Source organism: Micropterus salmoides, unplaced genomic scaffold (genome assembly GCF_014851395.1).
Source record: "Micropterus salmoides isolate LMB-PRFRI ecotype aquatic unplaced genomic scaffold, ASM1485139v1 Ms_hic_scaffold_12, whole genome shotgun sequence".
In the NCBI taxonomy this organism is placed as follows: domain Eukaryota; kingdom Metazoa; phylum Chordata; class Actinopteri; order Centrarchiformes; family Centrarchidae; genus Micropterus; species Micropterus salmoides.
The window spans coordinates 12,400,035-12,425,823 of NW_024040263.1; the positions used below are offsets into that span (position 1 = coordinate 12,400,035).

At 41.4% G+C, this 25,789-nt stretch overlaps 1 protein-coding gene across 1 annotated transcript; it reads left to right on the forward strand.

Annotated features, from left to right (window-relative positions):
* The first annotated feature begins 457 nt into the window (after positions 1 to 457).
* Positions 458 to 25,153, forward strand: prss12 (serine protease 12). The gene is made up of 13 exons (XM_038713400.1): positions 458 to 1,738; positions 2,672 to 2,810; positions 4,072 to 4,244; positions 4,426 to 4,576; positions 5,184 to 5,362; positions 6,220 to 6,361; positions 6,468 to 6,688; positions 10,305 to 10,446; positions 13,532 to 13,737; positions 14,333 to 14,411; positions 15,306 to 15,428; positions 19,861 to 20,156; positions 23,328 to 25,153. Exons 1-13 carry the CDS (start codon positions 1,405 to 1,407, stop codon positions 23,657 to 23,659), a joined length of 2,517 nt encoding a protein of 838 aa, XP_038569328.1. The 5' UTR covers positions 458 to 1,404; the 3' UTR covers positions 23,660 to 25,153.
* Positions 25,154 to 25,789: the final 636 nt, after the last annotated feature.

Sequence of the window (25,789 nt, forward strand, 5' to 3'; positions counted from 1 at the left end):
GTAATTTATGCCGCGTTCGAGACCGGTCGAAACTGGGAAACTGACCATGATAAAGTCTTTGTCAAGTGTACACCCAGTTGCACCCTCTGTCCTGGGTGTTAATTAGGGACGTTTTAATGAAAACAATGAACTGAAGTGGTAATCCTCAAAAGACAATAAACGTTGTAGATTAGCCTATACTTCGTAAAATTTTCAAATGTTTTGGCATTTTCAACATTTTCCTGAATAACTTTTGGGTAGAGAAGATGACTTTCAGAGATTGTTTATGGTAACGAGCTACCTAATAACAGTGACAAAACATTTCTACATCAATTTACATGCAGAACAAGTTTTACTATTTGATACTAGTATGTATATATGTATCAAGTGGCGTTCCAGGATAGTTTTTCTAGTTGGAGGTCGGAAATATCCCAGTTCCGAGTTGCCTGGAACGCAGCATTAGTCCATCTGCGTTTCAGTTGTTCTCTCTCTCTCTCTCTCTCACACACACACACACACACACACACACAGGAGAGAGACGAAAGAGCGAGTGCATTCAAGTTTAATCATTCATCATCCGCAACCGTAGCGTCACATTTCTCATGCTTCACTGATGTGCCTCCAAAAGAAAAACCTTTACCATCTTAAGAGATAATAGCTACATTTAGCCTACTTATTTAGCAGACGCTCATCCAAAGTCACTTACTTACATTTGAGGAATAACATAGGCCTACTTAAGCATCAGTAAAGTAAGAGATCTCGATAATAGGAAACAGCTTTTTATTCGCATAGGGTAGGCTATGTAATAATGGATCCACGTGATGAAAGAATAGAAAGGTTGAATATAGTGTTTAGGACATCGCATAAAATTACTATCAGCATCAGAACTCATTAGGCTTAAACAAACTTAACTTTTGATAAAACCCAATAGGCAAAGCCTAATCAAATAAGCATTTTGGTCATAGCCAAGTTGTCTCAACAATACGCAATTTCAAGTTTTGGGACCCCTAAAGTGGATAAGGCCCAGTGTTCTGGGATTTTATATAGCCTATCGGTTGGGTTCCCCTGTAGGCCTATGCCTGCTCCCTGTAAATCTGCTCTAAATACAACATAAATACTGTAATTCTATAGGCCTATCGGATGATATAGCCCAATACAATTTAATGGTAGCCTATTAAGTAGCAACATGGGGAAAAGTTTCTCCGAACATTCATGTTATTGAATTTTCGTTGGGGGGCTGCCTGCCCATTAGCCCACGCAAATAGGAGTTTCATTGATCCGCATCGTTTTTCCTTTCCCGGTTCTCACTCTCGTCCCACGGCAGGGCGATGAGGCTGACTGAACACCGTCTCCTCGGCTGATGAAAGAAGCTGCTGATGATAGACGCACTGTCTTCAGCTGCCTACCTACAACCAGAGACCTAACATGAATTTGACATTTCTCGCTGTTACAGCCGCGCTTTTGGCTGCGAATAGCGGCTTCTGTGATTCCAGCAGCGTCCCTTTATTCATCCTGCCGTTCACTGACTGCGTCCAGAGCCGTGGGAAAGACGGCTTCTACCGGGGAGCGATAGACGTCACCGAGTCCGGGACCCGTTGCATGAACTGGACCGAAGTGGCCGGCTTTAAGGAGCGCTACCCGGGGAAAGGGATAGGAGAGCACAATCACTGCCGCAACCCGGATGGCAGGATCCGACCTTGGTGCTTTTTCAGGAACCACAGAGGCAGAGCGGACTGGGGGTACTGCGACTGTAAACAAGGTAAACACGCAGGCCTATAGACACACAGCAATAGGCTACTGCATTTTGTCGGGATCCGTGCAGTTTTCTCAAATCTGTGGAAATATGACAAACACAGTAGGGACTGAACACAAACTGAATCCCCAAATGAAATGAGTCAATGCAAGCTGCCACAGATAAACTAAGTCATTGTGACATATGACATGCTATATTAATTTGTATTTGGGCTGATGAGGTGCAGAGAAATGTGCAGGGGTTTTAGCAGCAGTGTGCCACTCAAATAAACCAGCTTGGTCAAAAGTGTTACTATAATACATCTCTGTATTGATGAAAGCTAGAGAGAGACAGAGAGAGAGAGAGAGTGTGTTGAAAGGAATAAAGTGTGTGTGATTTCCATCTGGCACAAGACAAGCAGCCTGTGGTATTTTTACTCTTAAAGTGTGTTGGCACATCACCTGTAAATAATCTTCCGGTAATTGATACATGGAATTGAAATACATTGATCCAGTTATTAAAGATGTTAGGACAATTAAAGGCCCTTAGGAGGGGGGATGCCAAATTTGGAGTCTGTCCATGTGCACTTTTCCCAAAGAAAAGAGCCACACACTGGATGTTCACTTCTCTGTGCATATGTGTGTCTGGGGGAGCATGCACCCTTATATTCTCTGTTGCCAGAATAAACCAAATATATGAAAGCAACCAAGTTACTCCGACAATGAACAACATCCACACACACACACACACACACACTGTAGTCATGCCTGTACACTTTCAGAAACATTTGTGCAACACTGAATTCCAAATCCTGAGTGTTGCTAAAAGAATTTTAATCAATGATTTGCCCCCCCCCCCCGTCTTTCAATGTCCTACTCCCTTTTATCGCCTTTAATCTCCCATTTTGTATGTGCTGTATTATCATACATCTACTGTTCTTTAACCCTCTTTCCATCCTAGGCTCTGTGCGTCTGCAAGGAGGCCGCTCCAAGCTAGACGGCAGGGTGGAAGTCTATCTAAGAGGAGTGTGGGGGTCTGTCTGTAGCGATGACTGGGGGGACCAAGACGCCGCAGTAGTTTGCAGACAGCTGGGCAAGGGGTAAGAAAGCACGCACACACACACGCGCTTAGACATGCACTATTTGTCGCTCTCTGTCTGCCTCTCCCGCTCACATACGTATTCAGACACAGGTGCAATCACCAAATGCCATATAAATTTGGAATGTGAAGCTGTCATCAGGGGTCTGACAGATGGTAAGAGTGTGATGGAAATTTGGTGGGAACGTTACATTTCACAATGCTTTGGACTTACACATGCATGCACACTCTCCACAGTCTTTGTACTTCTCTTGTGTGACCCTTGCATTCCACCCCCCATTCCCCAGAGGTATTTAAATATCTTAAGTGCTCAGCTATTTACCTTGTAACCAGCTCTCTCTTTGTCTCTGTCTCTCTCTCTCACACACACACACACAAACACACACACACACACACACACACACACACACACACACACACACGCGCGATTGTGTCTTATGGCCTTGTATTATGAGATACTTTCGTGCTAGAAGAGCCATTGACTTGCTGGGTCTCGAGGGAGCCTGTAGGCAGATCATACATATCGACAGTGTTCATACGTTGGGTTGAGGGTTCAATTGAACACGCATCTGATTTTCCCTGGAGAACAGAGATGTTCTGTGCACTCGCTACACATATGTGTTACACCAGGCGCTGGCTTGCATGCCGACATGAACACATGCCTGTGTGTGCATATTCACACAGGAGTCAATGAAAGTCCACTGTCGAGAGGAAAGAGGGCAAATGTCAGCCATATGTCAGCTGGAATCGTTGGTGATGACTTTCACGAGGCCAGTTATTGAAAGCTGTTGGGTGTAAAACTGCTGACCGTGTTGGCCCTGGAATGGCAGATTATGAACATACAGATGGCTCAAGGTTACTGCCACCAGCCTAAAATGGCTGCTTTACCTTTTGCTCTGAAATGCCTGGCTGCAATATTTATCTCAGATGATATGAAAAAATAAAAGACAAGCAACATTAATTAGGTTGCATTTCTCTTGAAAGTGTTTTAAATGTCTTATTGTCCCATTAGACTAGGTTTGTAGGTTAAAAAAAGTATTTCAAATAATTAAAAGTAACTTGTTTGGGAGGGGGATTACGGTAGTAATCTTTACTCATTACCACTGATGGCAACATTGCCCAGCACTATTGCTCAAAAAGTTTCCCCGTGTATCATCAGCTTTAAATCAAGGGCAACTGGACTTGGTAGAAGATACTTGAAGGGAGAAGGCTGGACTCCCACACTTACTCATCTTGTTGTTTGCAAATTGATCCCCTTCCAGGGTCTCAGGTCATGCACGTGCAGTTCCCCTTTTTCGTCCAAGCATGGCCAAGCTCCATTGGAGGGCCGTCCATTGCCAGGGAGAAGAGCCAGACCTGCTTCAGTGTCCTAAGACTACTTGGAATGGAGGGGAGTGTTCTTTGGCTGCAGCCATCACCTGCACCCAGCAGCAAGGTGGGAGAGATCCGATAACTCTGCAAGCCCTCTACAAGTCCACAACCCCTACTCATTTACTTACAATTTAGAATTCTCCTCAATATATACTTTAAAATGAATTGTATTTTGTGTCAGCCTGCATAGATTCTTTACGTTGACTACATGTAAATGTGTGTATTTATGTCTTTGTGCATTTTAGAGGTAGCCACGCTACCTGTCCGGCTGGTGGGAGGTCGATCGGGGTCAGAGGGCACAGTCGAGGTTTTCCATGCAGGGCAGTGGGGTTCCATATGTGACGACCAATGGGACAACAGTGATGCAGAGGTGGTGTGTCGACAACTGGGGCTGAGGTGAAGGGGCACCACCAACCTACACATACACACACACACACACACACACACACACAGATGTGTTCAAAATTCCAACCCATAATTAGCATTAAGGATAAACATTGTGAAAGAGAATGCGAGGAAATAGTTTAACAGACAGACACAGTAGGAAGCTGTGATGAGTTAATGTGGGTGTCCAGCCGTCTGTCTCTTCCTCTGTCCCCAAAAGTATGAGAAGTATTCTTTCCATTCGGACACACAGAGAGAGGAGCACGCAGTAAAGAACATCTGGGGGTCAGATAATGAATCAGGCTCATTGTTCCTGCATGAATTCTAGCACCACAGAGATATGCATATTTAGTAACACTATACTCTCCTCAAATGTTCCCGTATGCTTTTTTTTTTGTGTGCCACTGCCTTGTTGGTGTTGCATTGTTTATGTAGGCATGAATGTGCGTGACAGTTTCTAATTAATTTGAAATGCAGTAGGCTTATTCAAGTTTAAACAAATACAGCATCACACACCCTGTACTTTGTAAGCCATGGCCAGGCGGTGCATCTGTTTTTCACTGTATCAGTACTACTGCAAACCAAAACTGTTCTTCTGTACCGTCTCTTTGCTTTGTAGTGGTGTGGCGAGGGCGTGGGGCCAGGCACATTTTGGCAAGGGTTCAGGCCGTGTGTGGCTGGATGAGGTGCGTTGCACAGGCAACGAGCTCACTCTGGAGCAGTGTCCAAAAAGTGCCTGGGGTGAACACAACTGTCTGCACTCTGAGGATGCAGGAGTGTCCTGCATCCCTCTAACAGGTAGAAGTACACTTGCCACCGCGTTAGTGATTGATAGTATTCACAAAGACAAGTGAACTGCACACATATTTTACATATAGAGATATGGAAGGCCTTCCAGGAATGCTCACCATATAGTGGCGGAAGTGTTTGCATGTACCAGTGACATCTGAATGTTCGTTGCTGGAGACAATAGACCTTTTTCATGGCAGACATTTCAACTTGTCATACACAATGACGTGTAACTGATAGCATTATTAATCTTTGCATTCCAATTATGTCTTCTGGTGATAGGGCCAACTGTGCATCCTGGGTTTCTGGAATGCCTTCAATCACTACAGCAATCATTGATGTTGTTATTTGAATCTGTGCATTTACTACTTTGACAAGTCAAAATAGGTTTTCAGGATAGAAAAAACTAATCGAAGAGAAGGGTCCAAGGTGAACGCTATCTTCCCCACATTAGCTCCCTCCTGGAGCCAGTGAGGCACTGGAGAGGAGCTTTTAGGAGAGCACATACTGGCCAAGCCTGGAAATAGACCATTGCTCAGCTTAAACAAACAATGTGGCAAAGGTTCTCTGTCACGTACAAGGAGAGGAGAAAGAGTCTGATGTGTTGCCAGGTGACCAGTGTGTGAAGGCCACAGAAAAAAGTTATTCAGTCCGAACAGGATCTCTCAGAGCTTTTTTGTCATTACTGCAGCCAGAAATGACTGCAATAGCAATGTCTTTTCTGAATGTTTGCAGTGCAGTTTGCAGCATTTTTATTGCTGTATTGTGATCAAGAACAAAAAGAAAGAAAATATCTCTTTGAAAAACAGCTGGTTAAATACAAATGTAAGCGAGATCATTGCCTAACTCTCTGTCTGTCTGTCTAGATGGTACTGTTAGGTTGGTAGGTGGTGCAGGCAGCAATGAGGGACGTTTAGAAGTTTTCTACCGTGGTCAGTGGGGGACAGTGTGTGATGACGGCTGGACAGACTCTAACACGCAAGTGGTGTGCCGACAACTTGGTTACAGGTAATGTGAAGTATTTGTGTCCCCAGACTGGGAAATGCATGTGCACTATTTTTACTTATTAATACAGAAACAATAGTATGTTTACGTGTGTGTCCATATCTTGCAGATTAGGTGAGACTCTCCTTTCTGAGGGACTAGACATTACCCCAGTCCCACGCTTCGGGGTGGGGTCCGGTCCCATTCTTTTGGATGATGTGAGCTGCACAGGGAAAGAGCCTAGCCTATTCCTGTGCAACAGGAGGGAGTGGCTCCATCATGACTGCACACACCATGAAGATGTTAACATCGCATGCAGCCCCGAGCACAATGGAGAGAGTATTTCAACTAGTAAGACAAAATCTTATCATACTGTGACAAAGTTCAAAGATTACAGATGAATGGGTGAAAATAGCCCGTTAAGCAGGGTATACTTTAAGCTATGAATATCTTGGCAACCTATCAGGTGTAGCAATGCGTATTCCTGCCCAGCTACACCCTCTCCCTGGCTCCAAAAAACCAATATGGTTAGTTACCATAGTTCTACTTGAAGCCGTAGGTTAGTTTGTTATAATAATACACCTGGGAATGTCCATGTGGGGGTGTTTGAGGTTTGAAGTGGGAGGGCAAGGGCATGTGTGTGCAATCTCTAAACATTTCTGGCCAGTGTTTTAGGAAGATTGATGTGACTTGGGCCTTCATAAATGTTAATGGTCTTTCTTAAAGATTCCATTCAGGTTTTAAAGTTGGTCATAGCGCAGAAACTGTAGTTGCAATTGTGGCATTTTAGCACTCCTCTCTTTTGTTTATTTTAGTTCATATGAAGTCTTTTTGTTATTAATAATAAGATTTTTAACATCTTAAATAGCGAGTGTTCACTCTTATCGCTCTTTTGTGTGCCCACTTATGAATACAAATCATACAGACCCTTGGAATTATGGGGTGCCTCAGGGTTCAGTCTTTAAACTGTTGTATATTACTTTCATGTGCCACATTATTTAAAGAAAAAACTAGATTTTTGACCAAGATCCATTTCTGATTGGATTGGAGACCTCACTCTACATACACAGAAGTTGAAAATTGTGATATCTTGTGAAAACTTCTTCTAGTTATTCCAATAAATTAGAACTCATTATCAAGTGCATGTTAGGAGTTATAAGAGGAAGTGTTCTCGGAAGAGATGAGTTTTCAAGAGCTTCTTGAAGTTAGAGAGCGACGCCTCTGCTCTGATGGCGTGTGGTAGCTCATTCCACCATGGTGGTGTCACAGTTGAGAACAGCCGGGACTGGGACTGCTTTGTGTGAAGGGATGGCAGAGCCAGGCGGCGTTCGTTGGAAGAGCGTAGTGGCCGAGAAGGAACTTAAACTTCTGTTATGGAGTTTAGGTAGATAGGTGCAGATCCAGTAGTCAATCTGTATGCAAGCATTAGTGACTTGAATCTGATTCTGGAGGACATGGATAGTCAGTGGAGGACACACAGTAATGGAGTGACATGAGTCCTTTTGAACTGATCAAAAACCAGACGTGCTGCTGTATTCTGAATCATTTGTAGGGGTTTCACCGCACAAGCTGGAAGATCTGCTAGGAGGGCATTGGAATACTCTCTACTCTGGTTATGGGGTTTTCAGGGTATTTTAATCACTTTTATAGCTCATATGGCTTTAACTCCTGACTACCGACCTTTTACCCACCAAGTTCCACCTCAGATCCTCTAGTTTCTTCTTTTTACTGGTTGCTAGGTGAATACAAAGCTATCAGGTTTTGCCATCTTTCCCCCTCAACTCCAGAATGACTAGCTGGATGATATCACCCCAACTAGTTTCTTTTTAAATTCTCTTCAAAATCCCCCTTTACAACACATTATTCTAGAACCACACTACTTGCTGATCTTTCTTCATATTTTACTCCCATTTGATGTATAAACATTTGGGTGAGCTCTTGAGAATGAGGATGAAAATATTACGATTATTATCAGTAATAATGTTAGCTTACCTTCGCACTAAGAGCACACATGCTTTATTGGTGGTGAAGAACAGGAAACCAGATGATGAAAATCTCTATATAATTTCCCTTCACTTCATAAAACTAGGTAATGAGGTGTAAGCTGATCTGAGATCTCCTTCTAAGATCTCTGCCATACTCAACCTGGGGTCAATTGGATCTCATCTTACTTAGAAGATGAAAGCCAACATTCTCCAAGAGACAGATAGAGGATATTGTAAGTCATGCCAAGTCTAATAGGCACAGCTGTTGGTTAGCTTGTCCTGCCTTAATAACTGGGTCGCTTGTAAAGTCGTCATGATTAAATGGACCTGCTGCAAACCTTCTCCTAAAGCAAGTCTCGCTCATTCATGCCACTATTGTTCGCTGTTTCCTAACTGCCAGGCACCAGTGAGCTGACACCATATAACACAATCACATAACACAAAAGTACTGCAAAACTACACTTCTTACCTCTTTATAGGAAGACACAGAAGCGTTCAGTTGTGTTACTACCTGCTGAAAGAGGGAGAAAGGGATGAATGGTAACCCCATTAATCAAGTGTATGTTAATAGACTCCAGATATCAATAAAGATAGTTATGGATAGAGCTGGATAGAACCAGTAGTGGCTCAGATTTCACATTCTACTGTATGTAACTGTTCTCTGCCATCTGTCTGGATGTTGGATGTAACACAGATGAGTCTGATAAGTCTGAGTAAATGTCACAGAAAGGATACATCATGGTTTATGTGTCTTAAGTGATGATAAGTTGGCAGGCAAGAGCCTGACGGAGAATCTCACCCCGCAAAAACCCACCAAAGTATTATGTCGTTACTACATAGTGTTTGTGTGTGTGTTTGTTTGGGTGCATTTGTTTGAGTGTGTATGTGTGTACGTTAATCCCTCCTTACCCCTCAACATGCCACAGGCGGATTGGTTTATGTTGTTTTTGGAAAAGGAGGAAAAGCAGATAAGCCAGGCTGCGCTTTGAACTCTCTCTCTCTCTTTCGTGCTCTGTTGTGAGAGACAGGGTCGTGTCAGAGCAGCGATGTAACGCGTGTGTGTGTTCTGAGACAGGAAAAAAAAAACAGTGTTTGTGTTTCTAAGTCAGAGGACAAAGATGAGCATTTCCTTAATAGCAAACACCAGCAAAGAAGGAAACATTCCCACAATTAACTCCACCAATCTTAACCTCCCCCTCCTCCTAATGCAGTGTTTGTATGCAGCATGTCAGTCAACTCAATACAATTACAAGAATCGATCTCAGGCTAACAACTGCAACTGACAACTGCTGAAGTTTTAGGATTTACTGTTTACAAATTGATTCTATTACTGTACATAATGTTTGAGCTAGCTAGCTAATGGAACAACCGACCGATGTATATAGAAAAGCTTAAAAATATCTGACACTTAGCAAGAGCGTAAACTGATCCTAAAATTCTCCACGCATGGAAAATACATCAGCATTCACTTAAATTGTGATTATTGTGTGTATGTGTGTGTGTGTGTGTGTGTGTGTGTGTGTGTGTGTGTGTGTGTTTGGGGTGGGGGGGTGGGGGGGTGATGGATTGTTTAAACCTAAAGCCCAGACTGTTTCGATTAACAGTGTCAGTGAATACCATTTGAGGGAGAAAGAAACAAGAGAGGGAGTGTGTGAAAAACAGAGAGGCAATGAAAATAGAAGAAATGATCTTTCATCATAGTGACAGAAGTCTTAACAATTTCCCCCTCAGGACACACAAGTGGTAACGTGCATGAAAGCAGACAGGTGTTCAAGCTACTTCCTTTGTAGGGAACAAGCGTGCACATGCCCCATTCACTGGACATTTTAGACTGGGAGATCAGGTTTTTTAGGGGATGTGTGTTTAGTGACTTTGAGGATTTCTACACTCTGGGGTTTTAACTAACTTGTGCAAAAAAATCTGCGCCCGCAGGGTGAGTCTTTGCGGTTGGCCTAAATTGTGTTTGTGTGTGTGATGTTCAGGAGTGCCAGTAAGGCTTGTGGGAGGAGAGAGCCCGAGGGAAGGCCGGGTGGAGCTCTATCTTTCTGGACAATGGGGGACGGTTTGTGATGATGGATGGACTGATCGTGACGCTGAGGTGGTGTGTCGACAGTTGGGATACAGGTATGTCTGTATGTGTACTTGTGTCACAGTAGCCCCTTCGATAGCCTTGTGTTTGTGGGTAACATGAAAACTACCATCCATCCATCGTCAAGCCCAAGTTATGTGTGTACTGTGCGTGTGCATCAGGACACTTCCAAATAGAGTGCTGAAAAGAGTGCTTCGGCTCTTTTTTCTCATCCACACACCTCATACCATCCATTACTGTCAGATCTTTCTTCTTGTCCTTCTCATTTTTACCATATTTTTCATTTTTCACATTTTCAGTCATGGTCGGGATGTTGGAAGAGAGGTAAAATGTTGGAGAAAAGCATGTGAACTGTGGCATTGCAATATGATCACTCTATACATTACACTGACATAAGTGAATCCAGACTGCCTACTCTGGTTGCAAAATCAGTCACCGCTTCTTAGACTTGTCATCTGTCTTACACTCGCTCTCACTTTCTGTGTCTGTCTTTTATCTTTCAGCCCTGCTGTTTTCATTTTGCACGTCATCACTCATGTCTGGAGTTTTAAGCAAACCTAAGATGGAAAAACTACAGTATGCTCTAAATCATTTAAAATTACTATATTTCATTCCAAATTCTGCATTCAAGTTTTTGAGCACATCTTGTGTGCCTCTGGTGTGTTGTCAGCTGCTTTAATTAGTGATCTTAGCTGTAGTCTTTTGCAGAGCCAAGATAAACATCCAATTAAAGGGCAGGCCAATTGTGCAAATGACACATTCACTGTGATGGATATGTTGAGGCGAAGCAAATTACCTCATCTCATCCTCTCTGTGTCCCATTATCTCTTCCCTCTGAGACACCGTCCTGTTTTCCAAAACAATGGCAATGGGATGGCAAGGGAAAACTGTAACAAACTGTCTTCGTTTTCTCTCACTCCTCAGCAAGGGATACTAGTCATCCCATAGCCACCCAATTTTCTGTGACACATCTGCGTGTAGATAAAAGCCACATCTGGAGCGCATAAGCATGAGTGAAAGAGAGGGGAAGCGTGTTGGAGGGGTGTAAAAGCCATGTTAGGATCATCATTCTGCACAGGGTGTGGTGAAAGGTCATTACATACACAGCAGGTCCCCAAGGGTTAGAGGATGCTCTGGGGGTGATAACAAAACGTACGCAGACACACAGTTAACAGTTTGACCCAGAGTCACCCTGAATTAGGACCTATATGGTACTGGACAACTTACACACACGGCAAAGGTTTGCCAGCATAATTTGGCAACAACTTAATTTGCTAGTGGTATAAATGAAGCCTTTGAGTATGGTTTAGACTTGCTGTATGAGAAGTGCATTGAGATAACTTCTGATTAGAATTGGTGCTATATAAATAAAATTTGATTGAATTGAATTGTACTGAATCATGCTTGCACTGCTACTTCATGCTACTACAGCTCCAACCATTTATTTTATATATCTGTCACACTGCATCACCAGCAAATGTGGCAAAAAGCAAATGTATTTATAAAGCACAATGTCATATACAATGAGGCAGTTTCAAAGTGCTTTACATACACTTAAGAACGAATTGAAAACTTATTCAAAGGCAAGCATAAACAACCAAATAACAATAATAAAGACATAAAAACACAATATAAATGATGTGGAGCGGGGAAATAGGGTCTGCCTTTAAAGCCACACTGTGGATGTGTTACCATGTGACAAGAATAGAACAGTAAGAGGTTTTGCATGGGTTGAGGACTTTTTTGAAGTCTGTCAAAACTGCAATAAGTTCCTGCAGCACATGATCAACTCACCTTGCCTGCATTTGTTTCCCCATCCTCCCATGCAGTATTTAAACCAGAAAGTCTAACAAAAATACCATTTGAAAAATGCTTATGCAAAATTTTAAAGATCATGTATGTCAAATGGACTGTTCATGAAATATGATGTCTGGATGTCTGAGAAAGCACTTGGCTTTCCAAAGCAGATTGTGTTACATTTTTGACTGATGTTACTGTGTGTTGCCACAGAAAAACATCCAGCAGGCCTGATGTCAGTCTCTAGGCTTAGTTCCAAGTGACGAGGTTCACCCTTTGCTTCCAAAGTACCGCTCAGGGAGCTATTGGAGACACAGACACAATGCTACATGTCTCAATAAGAGACACGAGATTCCCTTTGGATGAGTGGGGGATACAAGAGCTGCCACCTACCAAACCCCAGGGACGCAACATGAGACCCTCTCAGTCAGTTTCCCATCAATCTTAATTAAAATCACAGCTACAGCCTATACAGGCACACATACACAACCACAGCCTACAGACATCTGTGTGTTAGCTGCTTGCTAATGAAAGTCAGGGGTGAGATAATGATACAAGTAGTGTTGTTATCAGATTGTGAATAGAAATACATAGTAAAAAAATAGAGTTTAAATCACTTGATCAAAGATGTTTTTTTAAGTAAATCAACATGTTACAACCCAACATAACACAAAGATCTAATTAAATCTGGCCTACGCATTCAAAATAGCAGTAGACTATTACACAAAATAAACATTTCAAGTTCTGACGGGTGTTACAGCTCATCTGCAAATGGTTCAAAATACTGTGCAAGGAGCAAATTACTCCAGTGTTGGCTTCTCCCCATTTCCCGCCAGTGGAGTTTAGAATTCGATATAAAATGTTAGTTATTACCTCAAGGAAAAGCCCCACATTTTTGAATTCTCTGTCTACTAGATGTTCCCAGGGCTTAGCTTAAAATGAAGGGGGCAGAGAATTTGATGTCCCAAAAGGATCCCAAAAGTTTGGAAGAGTTTTCCTTTTACTATTAGATCATCTAATTCATCTGAATCTTTTTTTGAAAGGACTCACTTTCTCATCTGATGTTTTGCTTTTTGTTGACATTATTTCTGTTTGGTAAATTATTTCTTTATGATTTTTGATGCTTTAACACTGTGTAACCTCTGTTTTGAAAAACTCCTTTTTTAATCAACCTTACTTGATCATATCAGCTCAGTTTATCATCTGCCTCAATATGAACTACTTTCTTGACAGTTTTTGACAGTTCTCCATTTTAATATGTGTTTTATAATTCTAATAATTTTAGAAAGCAAATGTGCTCTGTGTCGTGTCCATCCTCCCCAGTGGCGTGGCGAAGGCCCGTGTGATGGCATACTTCGGAGAAGGGACAGGGCCCATCCACGTGGACAATGTGAAGTGCAGTGGTGAGGAGCGTTCATTGGTAGACTGCATCAAACAGGCACCCGGCACACACAACTGTCGCCATAGTGAGGACGCTGGGGTCATCTGTGACTATGGTGAATCACAGCCCAGCTACAATGAGGTCAAAGGTTAGTCAGGTCTGTTTTTTTGTGTGCTTTTTACTTAATGTTGCTCTGGAAAAAAATGGAATGCCTGTGATTTATTTGGCGCATCGGAGACTGTAGTGTGTTTAGCAAAAATTTAAAATATGTCATTTACACTGAAAACCTAATGAGAAACAAATGACTACAGAAAAAGTCGGGAGGTAAGATTCTGAGAGGAAAGCAGGAAGGACTTCAGTGTGTGTATATATCCAGATGGTAAAATGAAGAGAGTGATGTTATTGTTTCGCCCTGTCTGTCACACATCGGGGCAGACTCACTCAATGCTATCCATTATCTGCACACATGCCATTACGTCAAACCAGTTCAGGAGAGTGTTTTGTCTCTTCGGTATGATAAACATCACATACACGTAGACACAGATGAAAATGATATGTCATTTATTTAATTTACTTTATTTCAGGTTCATATTCATGTAGAAGTAAACGATTGTTATTTTTTCAATCCATCTAAATATTTAACAAGAGCAAAATCTGAGCCTAAATGAATGGTTTAACAATCATCACCCTCCCACACACTCTCACATATACACATTCAGTGGTTTTTCTTTTGTCTCTGTCAGACCCTGTCAACTCAGTTTGTGGTCTGCGGCTTAAACACACTCGCCAGCGCCGAATCATAGGAGGAGAAAACTCTCTGAGGTAAGCTGAAAGGGACAGGCGGTATCAATGAAAGCACGGAGAATGCCTGCCAAAGACATATATAATAAAGAATATAAAGAATATAGGGCATATATTCAAGCTCATTCAGCTAATCTGAAACTACAGACAAAGAAATATTCAACTGTGTGTACTTCCAAACATGAACATTGTACTCTTTACGTATGTGGGTAAATGTAATTATGCAAGTAAGAATGTATTTGTTATGGGTGTGTCACCTAGAATGAATTAGGCTACATTTATGAGAAACAGGCATGCGGTTAACACAGAAGAACCCTCTTCAATTAAACAAGAAAATCCAGTGGTTATGATTTTGTTTTGCTCTATGTGTGTGTCTGTGTGTGTGTGTGTGTGATAGAGAGGCAGAATGAGGTTGGGATAAACAGAGTTTATTTGTATGCAACCAAATGTGTGAGGCCATATTTATGGGTAGATGTGACACTAAAGGATGTTGCTCATACTGAGTATTTGTGTGTTTGTGTGTGTGTGTGTGTGTGTGTGTGTGTGTGTGTACATGTTTACACTTTGCATAGCTACACTCATTTTGCTCGGTATGCTAATGTTTAGCGTCCTCAAAAGAAAGCACATAAATCATATTTGATTAAAATATGTGGGTTGCTATGTTGGCTACCTGTCTCAGGCTCTGTTATGAATCAAGGTACAATAACCACATGTGCTGACTTTCTGGTATGGTAAAATGACAATGCATTTTTTAGCATCCGAACAGGACTCAGTTTTCTCTTGTTATTTTTAATGCCGTATGGATTCTCTGTCTGCACGTAATTTGCACACTTTTATAACTGTTCGTGTGTTTACGTGTGTGTGTGTATGTGTGTGTGTTTATGTGCGTGCTTGGCTGTGTGTTCATGTGTGCAGGGGTGGCTGGCCATGGCAGGCTGCGATTCGTTTGCGAGGATCCCGAGGAGATGGAAGGTTGGTGTGTGGAGCGACTCTTATTGACACTTGCTGGGTCCTCACCTCGGCACACTGCTTCAAGAGGTCAGTCACACACGCCGACATGACATCAATAAAGATGTGTCACAGTTTAAAAGGCTATGTGAAAAAGAAATTTAAGCCGGTTCCTACAGCAGGTTCAGTATGGGATCCCAGGCCAAAACAAAACAATAGTTATTCTCACTTACAAACATGCATTAGGTTCTGTAGCAAAGTTTATAATGTATTATGAGATTTTGATTTAATGTTTTATAACTAATGTAATACCAGTTAATACCACTGTGGGCCAAGAATCCGTAGTGCATTCCATTGACTCTGCCTAGTTATAAATACACATTAGTCACTGTGCTGATGCATTTCAACAATTTATAATTATTGATTATACAAAATAGAAAACAAAAGTATAACCAGAAGTCCAGCAATTCAAAGAATCCAGTAATTCACATCAAAGAAAATCCAAGTGTTTTTAAAAAAGGCACAGGCATTGCAAATTTTTATACTAATGAACATTTGTAGGGTCTAAACTGCCTGAACTATAACAAACCAGATTTAGAAGGCAAATGGTAGAAGGGTTTCATTTTCTTTCAATTGTTTAATGTTTTCCTTTATTTCACGGTTATTGCAGCTCAACATTATAATGCCTTATGACCTTTGCTTTAGCACCTAATGCATGTTTGTAAGCAAGTGTAACAATTATTATAATGTCATTATACTAAAGTCATTATAGCGATGACCTTCATAGAAAGTGCTACCAAACTATTTATTTACACTATCCTGGCCACTGCAGTTGTCCTCGTGTCCACAACGCTGGTCGGTTGGTGTTTTCTCGTGTCAGGGTCCGCCACAGGCTTTGCAGGAGGTACACCCCTGCCTGGTGTCCCCACAATCTCTATTCAAAACATGAATGAAGGACTGGCTACTGTGCGTGATTGGTTGAGAGTCTGATAAATTGTTAATTAAGCGTGGTTGCATTCTGCATGTGGATGAATGGCAATCACTTTCCACATTAAATGCAAGGCAAACAAGCGGCATTCTGATAACACACTAAAATAACTAAAATGCACTCTAAAAACATGCAACCAAGAAACTCTAGAAACCATATAGTTAGAAATAAATATACAATTAAAATATGCAATAATTTAGTTCCTAAATACATACACAAACACAGCTACCTTTTACATTGTGTTTTTAGTTTCATGCATATTTTGGAGTTAATCTAAGTTATCTTTATTCATGAAAATGTGGCTGTATTTTTGCATACATTTTCCTTTGCTTGTGGTTTGAGCACCAGCCGAGCTACACTACATATTTACTTCCTCAGTATTTTCAAGTCCGACAGAGGCATGAAAACCGCGACAATGTGAGGAGGTATCAGTGGTGGTTTACCAGAGTTACTTCATCTAGCACCACCAACTTCAAATTCATCACCTAATGCATACAGCAGAGACGCCAGCGAAAAGAGTTGTGCATAAAAATAAAATAAAATGAATTGAACAGAGAGAGACAAATTTGAACTCTTTACACTCTTTACAGGCTCCAGCAGCTCCACCACTATAAATCCTGATGTTTCCACATTAAAGAGAGGAAGTGGTTCATTCACTAAATCCTTTCCAGCGCCATTTCTCTAGCCATTCCCAGGCCCTTTCCACTGCCGGAGTTGTACTCCTAATACAGGAAACTCTACTCTGCGATGTGACTCTTCCATCCTAATCTTTTAAATGACACCCACAGGAAACACACGGCTGTACTGTGCTGCATATTAAGACGTCTTGGGATGTAGCCATCAGGACTTCTAGGACTGATCAATGCAAACAATGTGATTAATTGACCACCAGTGTAATTGCAGACTGAAATTATACATTTTACTCTGACTCTACTAACAAGTCATTTAAAACTGTACAATAGGCACTATAGCAGCCAAAACAGTTATTCTCAAATATGTCTTTATCAGATTCTTCTTGTTGTTTTGTGTCATGGTTTGCTTGTGCAAGAGAAAACAAATGACAGGCTTTATCCAAGCAAAGTCATTATGTAGTATGTTTGTACTTAATGACCTCGGTGCTCACTTACCTACTGACTCAGGCTTTGCATGTTATATTGAATGGGTTTTGATGATTGATAGTAGCTTGTGGGATTCATCTATCAGAGCCAGACTGATGACGTTTTTTACAGTAGTGACATTCTGCTGACTGCTGCAGATTGGCGCTAAATTTACAGCATAACAATTTACTAGCATAACAGTTTATTTCTGATAAATATTTATTGTTTCTCCAAAGCTACTGTAAATGCACACTTAAATACCAAATAGGAAATATTTTATTTTACCTATAGGATATTTGTTGCAACATGTTATCACAAGCAGACAAGAAAGGTCAGACTCTACAAAATGCTTATCTTGCCTGCCCTGATCACATACCCGCCTTTCAGTGATCCAAGCTATCAGCTTCTGCTGTGACAGCTTTGAAAAGAAATTTGCTGCATGCAAGCCGGAACACGCAGGCCAAGATACGGACTTCCGACTTTACAGTGTCACCTTTCGTACACCCATTCACACACACACACACACACACACACACACACACACACACACACACACACACACACACACACACACACACACACATATACACACAAGCATACAAAAACAGCAACAAACAAACAAATACACTCATGTAGTCACACAAATCACAGAAAATACATCAACATGTTTGCATACCCACTAATATAATATAATAATATGCACAGAAGCACAGCTGATTTTATAATGACATGTTAAGGTACAACTACCAAATGTAATTAACACGATCATATTACCTTGTCCCTTATATTGCCATTACCGATTCGTAGGTTCATAAAAATTGACCTCAGGTCAGTGGTCACAAGCTGTCAACATATTAAACCTATTTCTACCTTGTAGCTGTACAGCTGAGAGCTTGCCAACAGTAACACAACACCAGCAGATGTTTTACTGTTTTTAGGAACAACAATGGGTGAAAGTTAACTTAGGTGTCACATTCACATTCTAAACCAGAGATTTTGGCTTTAGCACAAGTTCAGGCCTGTTGTACCAGTCTTCATAAGCTCAGATAAAGTCAGTCTACCTTAAAAATGTTTGCCAAAGAATGTGTGCCTGTGTGTGGGAATGCGTAGATGGCCTTGTACTGTACATGGATGACTGGTCAGCAGTGTCTCCGCTTTGCCAGGAACATTGTGGCATCCCCCGGGTCAGGAGATCTTTCCGGAAGCATACTACAAGTGGTAACTGGACACAGAGATTTGGCTCTATCGAAAGGCCTCCTTCTTTTACTCCTCTCCTCTTCCTTCTCTTCCCTCCCTCCGTCTACTTTGGTTCTGTCTTTGTCCCAGACTTACCCCACTCCTCTCTTCTCCTTCAGTCCCACTCTATTTCAAAAAGGCCAAACCTCTCCAACAAGGAAATGGCAAGCATGAAAAAAATGCTTCATTATGTCAACCTATGAGTCAGAGTAAAGCATAAACAGACTCAGTGACAGATTAATTGTTATCATTCTTGCCTTAACTCATTCTCTTTCCCAAGTTTTCATTTGTTTAGCCCCTAGAAGTAGTGCAATAAGTGTGCAACCCTTTCTTAGTCATGATTTATATTGAATGGATAGAATGTATGAAAGCACTACAACAATGTTGCATTAAAGAAGGATGGGAGGTACAAAGAAGAGAAACCATAGCTGATAAGTTACCTAAGAAACGCTTTTAGAACTGTCTAACTGAGCATATAAAAAACCAATACCAATACCATGATATAGAGCCAACAACTTTAGTATTATGTCGTATATAATGTAATGTTAGTTGGTTGTGGGTTAGCAAACTGTCGCTACAGATGCTGCTGTGAAGCTATAATGCAGAGAGGATGATGTTTCCCAGAGCCAGCACACCAGCTCCTACTCACAGCTCTCCTGCTACTATTGCTAACATCACAACAACAGCATGTCTTGGTGAACTAGGAAGTAAGCTGAATGTCTGTGGTCAAGTAAGTTAACGTTACCTGACACAAATCATGGCTGGAACAGTGTGGCTCGATCCGAATCACTTTGTTTGTTTCCCATTTACAGAGCCAAACACCTGATTTATTTTAAGAGCATACACAAAACAGACAGCTAGCGGACCGGGAGGAGATATGCGCAGAATTTGACAAAAAGACGTGTATTGGATTAGAATGGCTTAGGCTACATTTAAATATTTAGACAAAAAAAAACTTGAAACCTATTCCACTACACATATTCAGTAGTACAGGCAAGTGTGCTCAGTGTAACATAAGTTTACTACTTTAGATGAACTATTACTGAGGTAAACCCTGCCAGAGCTCATCATTTTGTTGCTCATGGTTTCTGTATCACCAGTGGTATTGCTCTCTCTCTCTCTCTCACACACACACACACACACACACACACACACACTGTCTTTCTCTAATGGCCTGTTCTCGACCCATCCCTCTCTGCAGGTATGGAAACAGCACCAAGCAGTACAAAATTAGAGTGGGCGACTACCACTCCCTCGTCCCTGAGGAGTATGAAGAGGAGTACGGCGTTGATCAGGTTGTCCTCCACCCAGGCTATCACTCCCATACCAATGATTACGACCTGGCCTTGGTTCGTCTGTCACCTGGGGCAGTGGGCCAGATGCCGGGAGAGTGTGTGTCATTCAACCGTCATGTTCTTCCCGCTTGTCTGCCCATGAGGAAAGAGAGAGTGCTCAAACAAGCCAGCAACTGTCACATTACCGGCTGGGGTGACACAGGTAAGGGTGTGTGTGTGCAGAAAAAAAATTTCCAAGCATGTGTCATCAAAATGTAGCGACGTTTAGCCTACTTCTGTCTTTAAAATGAATGCGTACTAAATAAGAAGTTATCCAACGGACAGGCAACTGGTCTTGGTTGAAGATACTGGAAGACGTTTCGTCCCTCATCCAAGGGACTTCTTCAGTTCTGACAAACTGTTAGGAAAACTCAGCTATTTAACCTCAGTGGGGTCGTTTGCCAGGATCATCGATACCGCTGGTTCGTTAGTGTTCCTGGCTGTTGTAACGACAGTCATTATGGTTGTTAGGACTAGCCATGGCCGAGACTGAACGACCATCGTTGGCATCTTCACCTGAGGCCAATAGGTTACGTTTGTTGTTTCCTGGGAAGTGATGAAAGGACCGCATTGTAAGTGGGGGATAAGTGGTGGCGTAGACCCCCTCCCCTGTTCAATGATGGCTTCTCAACCCGGGTGTAGATGGCTTCCTTGACACCTCTTTCAAACCATCCATCTTCTCTGTCTAAAATGTGCACCTGGGGGTCCTCAAATCAGTGTCCTCTATCCTTCAGATGTAAGTAGACTACGGAGTCTTGACCTGAGGAGTTGGCCCTTCTGTGTTGAGCCATGCGTTTGTGTTGTGGTTGTTTGCATGTGTGTGCATTCCTCACTGCATTGGACCGCATACACTAGATTGCTTTTCTTGTGTTTGGGTGTGCGGTCTTTGGGGTGTACCAGCGTCTGTCTTAGTGTGTTCTTGGTTTAAAAAACACAGGGATGTTGATACTCCAGACACGTATGGAATCACAATGTTGTTGCGTTTGACCTTCTTTTCTTCATCCCCTGTAGTTTTTAGGGCCCGAGCACGACCGTGTGAGGTCCCTATTGAATTTGCTAAGATTATTAGGGCCCAAGCACGACCGTGTGAGGTCCCTATTGAAATTGCTAAGATTATATATTTAGGGCCCGAGCACGACCGTGTGAGGTCCCTATTGAATTTGCTAAGATTATATATATATATTTAGGGCCCGAGCACGACCGTGTGAGGTCCCTATTGAATTTGCTAAGATTATATATATTTTTTTTCTGCAAAGTAGGCTCAATTGACATGGCCTAAACATATTCGAAAACTCACCAAAATTTGCAAATATGTCAGAACCGGTGAAAAATTTCGTATTCTATGGGTTTGACAAAATGACTAGCTAGCGCCACCTAGAAAATTGGAAAAGATTAGCCCCTCGTTCACATTCAACCTACATGTACGAAATTTTCTGGGGACATGTATCATATCAAAACGCACAAAAAAGTCTCTTGGAGCCATAGCCTAAACCCAACAGGAAGTCGGCCATTTTGAATTTTACGTCAAATTTTGGATGATTTACACACTTCATACTTTAATGAACTCCTCCTAGGGATTTAGTCCAACCGACTTCAAATTTGTGCTGTGCCTTCTAAAGGCATTGAAGATGAAAAGTTGTGCTATTTGCGAGTTTTCGTCAATGGGTGTGTCCGTGGCGTTGCGTCAAAGATCAACTCTTCGCCATGACACAGGAAGTTGTTATAACTTCAGTGTACATGCTCACATCTGAACCAAACTTTACGTGCTTGATAACTGTCCCACCCCGCAGACATCTACACGCCAATACCGATTTATATTCATAGCGGCAAGTGCTATGTAGCTCCACATAGGGAACACAGGAAGTGACATATAGCACCTTCAAGCGGCGTCGGAACCGCGTAGCAAATTCACAGCCGCACCGGCAGAGCTCCAGAATGTGCAACTCGGCCGGCTCACACCCGGACGAGCTACAAGTGCGAGGGCCCACCCAACGCTGCTTGCAGCTTTAATGTTCTTCTTGGATCTTGTGGCTGTTTCCACAAAGGTCCATTTAGGGTATCCACAGGCTGTACGTGCCCCCTTCAGGTGGTTCTGTACCTTCTCTCTGGCTTGGGCGCTTGTTGGTATGTTTTCCGCTCTGTGGTGTAGTGTTCTCATGACCCCTAGCTTGTGCTCCAGTGGGTGGTGGGAATCGAAGAGTAGGTATTGGTCTGTGTGTGGGTTTTCTGGACTTGGTTGAAGATACCCCCCCACCATCTTCCAGTATCTTCAACGAAGTCCAGTTGCCCTTGACTTTAACCTTCGTTGGATAACTATGACCTGGATGACTGAGAATCTTCACAGATAAATAAGAAGGTGCAGAATTTAAAGCTTTAGTCATTCAAATGAAATATTTTTTTTCACAAAAAAACAAAAACTGGCCTCTGCGTCTTTACTAGGAGTGTGTTTATTTATTTATTTATTTTAAATAAATACACAACATTTACTTCAAAGCATTTAATAGGGCAATTGGAAGGTAGAAGATATATGACATATGATGTATGATATACAGTGACTAAGCAGTAATATAAAACAGGAAGTTAATAAAGGAAAAAAATCTAATCATACCACACTGGGACTAGTTATTTGAGGTAAAGTCCATTGGACAGACAGCAAAAACATTCATGTGACCACAGTAGTATTCCTATCATAAGTCATACCTCACATATTCTGTACACGGAAACACATCTGTGTGGCTAATTAAAGTGTGTGATGCTGGGAATGGCTGTTTATCTTTGGCCACACTGCCACTCTGATGTCACACACACACGCACACATGAGCAAGCATATTTTTGGCGATACATAACACCCTAAGCTACCATGGATATTCAGTAGTTAATACCACTGTGTGGTCATGGAGAGAGTCAGGGGAAGTCAGCTTGGTTGTGCGTACTGACAAATACAGTTGGCCATGTTCATCTGTGGAAAGCCATGGAAAGATCATGTCCTTGTCGCTACTGGTTGTTTCAGATGAAGTTTTAATAATTCATCCTCTAGGTACCATTAGCTACACCAAATGTCATAGCAATCCATCCAGTAATTTCAGACATTTTACCAGAAATGTCAACCTGCTGGTGCCTTTATGCAGACAAAGTGATGGACCGACTGACACCCCTAGCAAATATTCAATTATTGAAAGGCAGCAGGAAAAAATATGTTTTGAGGCTTCTGCCGCTTCCTGTCACCCCCTCTTATTTTTCCTTTCAGTCTCTGACCGTGGATTCAAGTAATGACACAATGACACATAGATGCTCACACACACTTCTCATTCTAAACACTCTTCCTCTTTCTCAGGCCGCTCATACTCCAAGACCCTGCAGCAGGCACCCCTCTCCTTACTTCCCCGTCGTCACTGCCAACAGCATTTCCACAGTGCCTTCACGACCCGCATGCTCTGCGCCGGCAGCGGCCAGTCGGAGAGGCGCGTGGACAGTTGTCGCGGTGACAGTGGAGGTCCGTTGGTGTGTGAGCGTCCGGGAGGAGGCTGGGTGGTTTACGGGGTCACATCCTGGGGCCATGCCTGCCGGACAGAACAGTCCCCTGGCGTCTACACCAAAGTCTCTGCCTTCAGTTCCTGGATACGCAAGATAATTGGACGTGATGACAGAAAAGAGACAAGGCGATGAAAGGTGAATGAGGAACTGAAACAACTGACGTCTCACTCAGAAAGAATGACTTAGTCAGATGACAACTGATTCAACAACGTTTTTCAGTCTTGAATAACTGATCTCATGATGCTATGACCAGATTATCCAGTGTTGTAAGTTATAGCCTGACTTTAAAATGGAGAAGACAAGGAAACCTTTGATAATTTTATGAGAGATGAAAGCGTGACATTTCTCTCATCTAAGTCATCAGCACTTATTTTTAATGATTTAATATTCTCATGGGCTGCACAATTCCTTCAACTCTCAACTCAAGAAAATGCCATGACTTAAATATCCTTTTGTTGTCTCTTGTGACATTTCATACTACACTAAAATGTATTATTTTCTTTTGAAATAATGTTCTCAATGCTTGCTTTTGTTATATTGTAATTTATGATATGAAATATGTTATTAACCATGTTGAAAAGGGACCACAGTGTAAAAACAAATATATAGAACGCATGCATGCACTCTTGCATTCACAGTGATGGTATGGAATGAATTTGCAGACTTGCACTAAGAACCCCTTTTAGGTACTTAATGCATTAAATTCAGTGCTTTCGTGTTAAGCATTTTAGTCATATTGACATTGTCCAACGTGAAATTTGTCTGTCAACCTCATTTCATTCTTCTTTATGTAATGTTTCTCAATTGTGTTCTTTGTTTTAAAGTGTAAAAAAACAATTTCAGGTCTTAGTAATTACTCAGGCATTTATAATTTATATACAATCAATATTTGTCCTTATTTCAGAAGGCTATAGCTCAATATGTGAAGAGAAATGAAGTGACTAGAGTGTTTCTGAATCACAAGTACACAACCACATTTCTAAGTCTTGATTTGTCATATTGACACAGTTCATTCATGTTCTTTTGTTCTGGTGGGATAGTTTAGTGTTGTTGAGGTGACAATCTGCTACACTTGAAAAAAAACCACTACACTGCCTTGTTATTTGGTGTTTACTGACTATGGATTATGTTTTAATGTACTCTAACATTTCTTCATAAATGTAGATTTTATAAAAAAAAAAAAAAAGTCTAAGTTTGTTGTTTGTTTACTTAAATATGTGATTAATAATGGCCTGTTTATGTAAAAACATTTTGGTGTTACTACATATGTTTTTGTAGGTATAGGTAAGTGGTTCTTGCACTTTGTATTACACGTTCCGTCGTTCTCACACATCTGAAATGTGAAGGTGCAGTTGGAACAAAAGAGATCTTTCAGTTTTGTTTCTGACTGCAAACTGTCAAAGTGAGCACCACTATGTCAGACAATATGTAAGCACATACACCCATGCCCAGCGTTACAGGAATGGAAACCATTTTCTGAGCCGTCCTGATTTAAAAGGCAAACATGTCATGTTGACTAGACACACATTTGAGAACTGGGACCAACTGTTACAGTAAGAAGCTGCATGAAATCTTGGCAACATAAATAAAAAATATTCTTATATTTTTTGTAAAATATATAGTTTATTTTTGTATTTTCTTCTTATATCAATGCACTTCATTTGTTGGGCATTTACTTTATGTTTTTTTTTCTCCTTATAAGCCAGCTACTTCCACCACACAGTGTTCACAGTTTGTTTTCATATCTGACAGAATAGCACCATCTTGTGGTTAATCCCTCTCATTAGACTGTATAAAGGCAATTTAATTTGCAATTGTAGACAGTTCCTGCTAAAGCGAACTTTGTATCTCCAGATGTTTTCTGTTGCAGGATTTGTGTTTACTTACCTCCCACTTACATAGGAACCTTATTAAGATTATGACTACTGTGATCTAATTTATTATTTGCTGTCAAAAACATTTGAAAATCTAAATGCATTCACAACCATAAACCAAGACATTGCTTCAAATTATGTTGAAAGGCATCATAAAAAGAATGAAGCTGTTTCTGAAAGTGTTGACTATGATTTTAGATAAGCTTTTACTTGATTTTAATTCTGAATTAATGAGCAATTTATGAGTGGTGTTGTTAAAATTGAATTGCTATCATGTCTCACTGCCTGGACCTTTGCTCTTTCACCCTCATAGACTTTTGATGAAGCATAGTGAAGTTACACAAAATGGTTTAATCAAAATTGAACTATGCGTGAAGCAGATGTGATG